The following is a 1584-nucleotide window of genomic DNA, read 5'->3' as shown; positions in this document are numbered from 1 at the left end:
GTTGTTTGTCCAGGGTGCCCACTTTTCTGTTTGTTTGTCTGTTTTGAGACAGGGTGTCTCACTATGTAGTCCTAAGTTGTCCCAGAATCACAGAGACCCATCTGCTTCTGCCTCTCGTGTGCTGGGACTAAAGTATGGACAGCACACTGAGCTTCATGTTTTCTAACACAGTAAAAATCTGTGGCTGCTGTGACTTTTGAGTTAAGACACCTTTATTATTTTTGAATTTTCAGTTTTATTAGTTTCAAATGCCCAGGACACACATGGTGTAACTCTGTTACATCTGTAACTGAAAGCGTCTGACACTTTCTTCTGATTTCCATGGACAGCACGATATAGTATACACACACACGTAGACAATACACCAATGCAGATAAAATAAAGATAAATCTTTCTAAAAAATCAAGTAAATAAAAATATGAACCAGGGATATGGCTCAATAGCAAAGGGCTTGACTAGGAGTGCAAAAANTTAAAATNTTTTTTCGACTATATTGAAATATCTGCTGGGCATGGTAGCTCAGGCCTCTGATGCAAGCACTGAGAGGCAGAGGCTGGCAGATCTTTGAGTTCGAGGCCAGCCTGTCTGGTCTAAAAAGCAAGTACTAGGATAGTCGAGCTATTACACAGAAAAGATTATTTAAAATTCTTAATTTCATGAATCACGAACCTCTGTTCAATTACCTCATGAGAGGACCTGGTACAAACCAAGAACTACCACCTACCACTGGGCTATATCTCAAGGTTCTGCTCAACTCCTAAGACAAGTCTTAGCCTCACCTTGCTTAAAGCATACAAATCCAGGATTTTTCTTTCCACCACAGGGATCTTCAATGTAGATCCTTGAAGTTCCCAAAATTTTGCCAGTTGATCCAAGAAGTCCAATCTTACTCTAGTCATTGCCTAAAATCATTAAAATACAGAAATCAAAAAAACACAGGGCTGGAGATAAAGCAGGGGGATGGTAATAGATGGTTCTGAGTGTTGAACTCTGGTGGCTGAATGTTAGGCTGTCTGAAAAGATTTAATAAACTGAGTCTTAGCAGGCTTAGAAACAAAAAACAGCCAAAGAAATGGAGTTTCTACTCATAAGCACAATCATAACTGTGAATAACGGTAGAGTATATCAAGTCATAACATTTCAATACCTAACTGACCAACAAAAGCCCAAAAACATTTTGCTATCTCTGCTTCCAACCCAGAGAAAAGTATCTATGTCTAAATTACCCCTACCTCAACTCCACCATCTTCCCCATCACCCTGTCTATGAAGTTATGCTTTTTAATAAAGTTCTTTGCTAGATGTTAAAAGAAAGCCTCAGCTGGGCAGTGAGAGCACACTTTTAATCCCAGCACTCTGGAAGCAGAGGCAGGTAGATCTCTGGGTTCAAGTCGAACCTGGTTTAAACCCTGGCTCAAAAAAAAAAAAAAAAAAAAGTTTCTCCTTCCATTTAAGGTCTGTTATGTTCTTCTTGGTTGTTTGTGGATTTTCAATCTGTACGGGTGTAGTATGCCTACAGATACTAGAAGGGGGCACCTGATCCCCCTAGAACTGGAGTTTCAGAGGGTGGTCAAACAGGTGGATG

The 1584-nt window shown here is 40.0% G+C and overlaps 1 protein-coding gene across 1 annotated transcript in view; it reads right to left on the bottom strand.

Moving 5' to 3' along the window:
- The window catches only part of Kdm5a (lysine demethylase 5A), a 70013-nt gene extending 68483 nt beyond the window's left edge, over positions 1–1530 (bottom strand). The window contains 1 exon segment of the mRNA XM_029478250.1: positions 780–1530. Coding sequence (XP_029334110.1) covers positions 780–899 — 120 coding nt within the window. The 5' untranslated portion in view covers positions 900–1530.
- Between the last annotated feature and the right edge of the window lie 54 nt (positions 1531–1584).

The sequence above is a fragment of the Mus caroli genome, chromosome 6, assembly GCF_900094665.2.
Source record: "Mus caroli chromosome 6, CAROLI_EIJ_v1.1, whole genome shotgun sequence".
Lineage (NCBI taxonomy): Eukaryota > Metazoa > Chordata > Mammalia > Rodentia > Muridae > Mus > Mus caroli.
The sequence above is the reverse complement of the archived record's forward strand: the minus strand, read 5'-3'. Positions and strand labels throughout refer to the sequence as shown.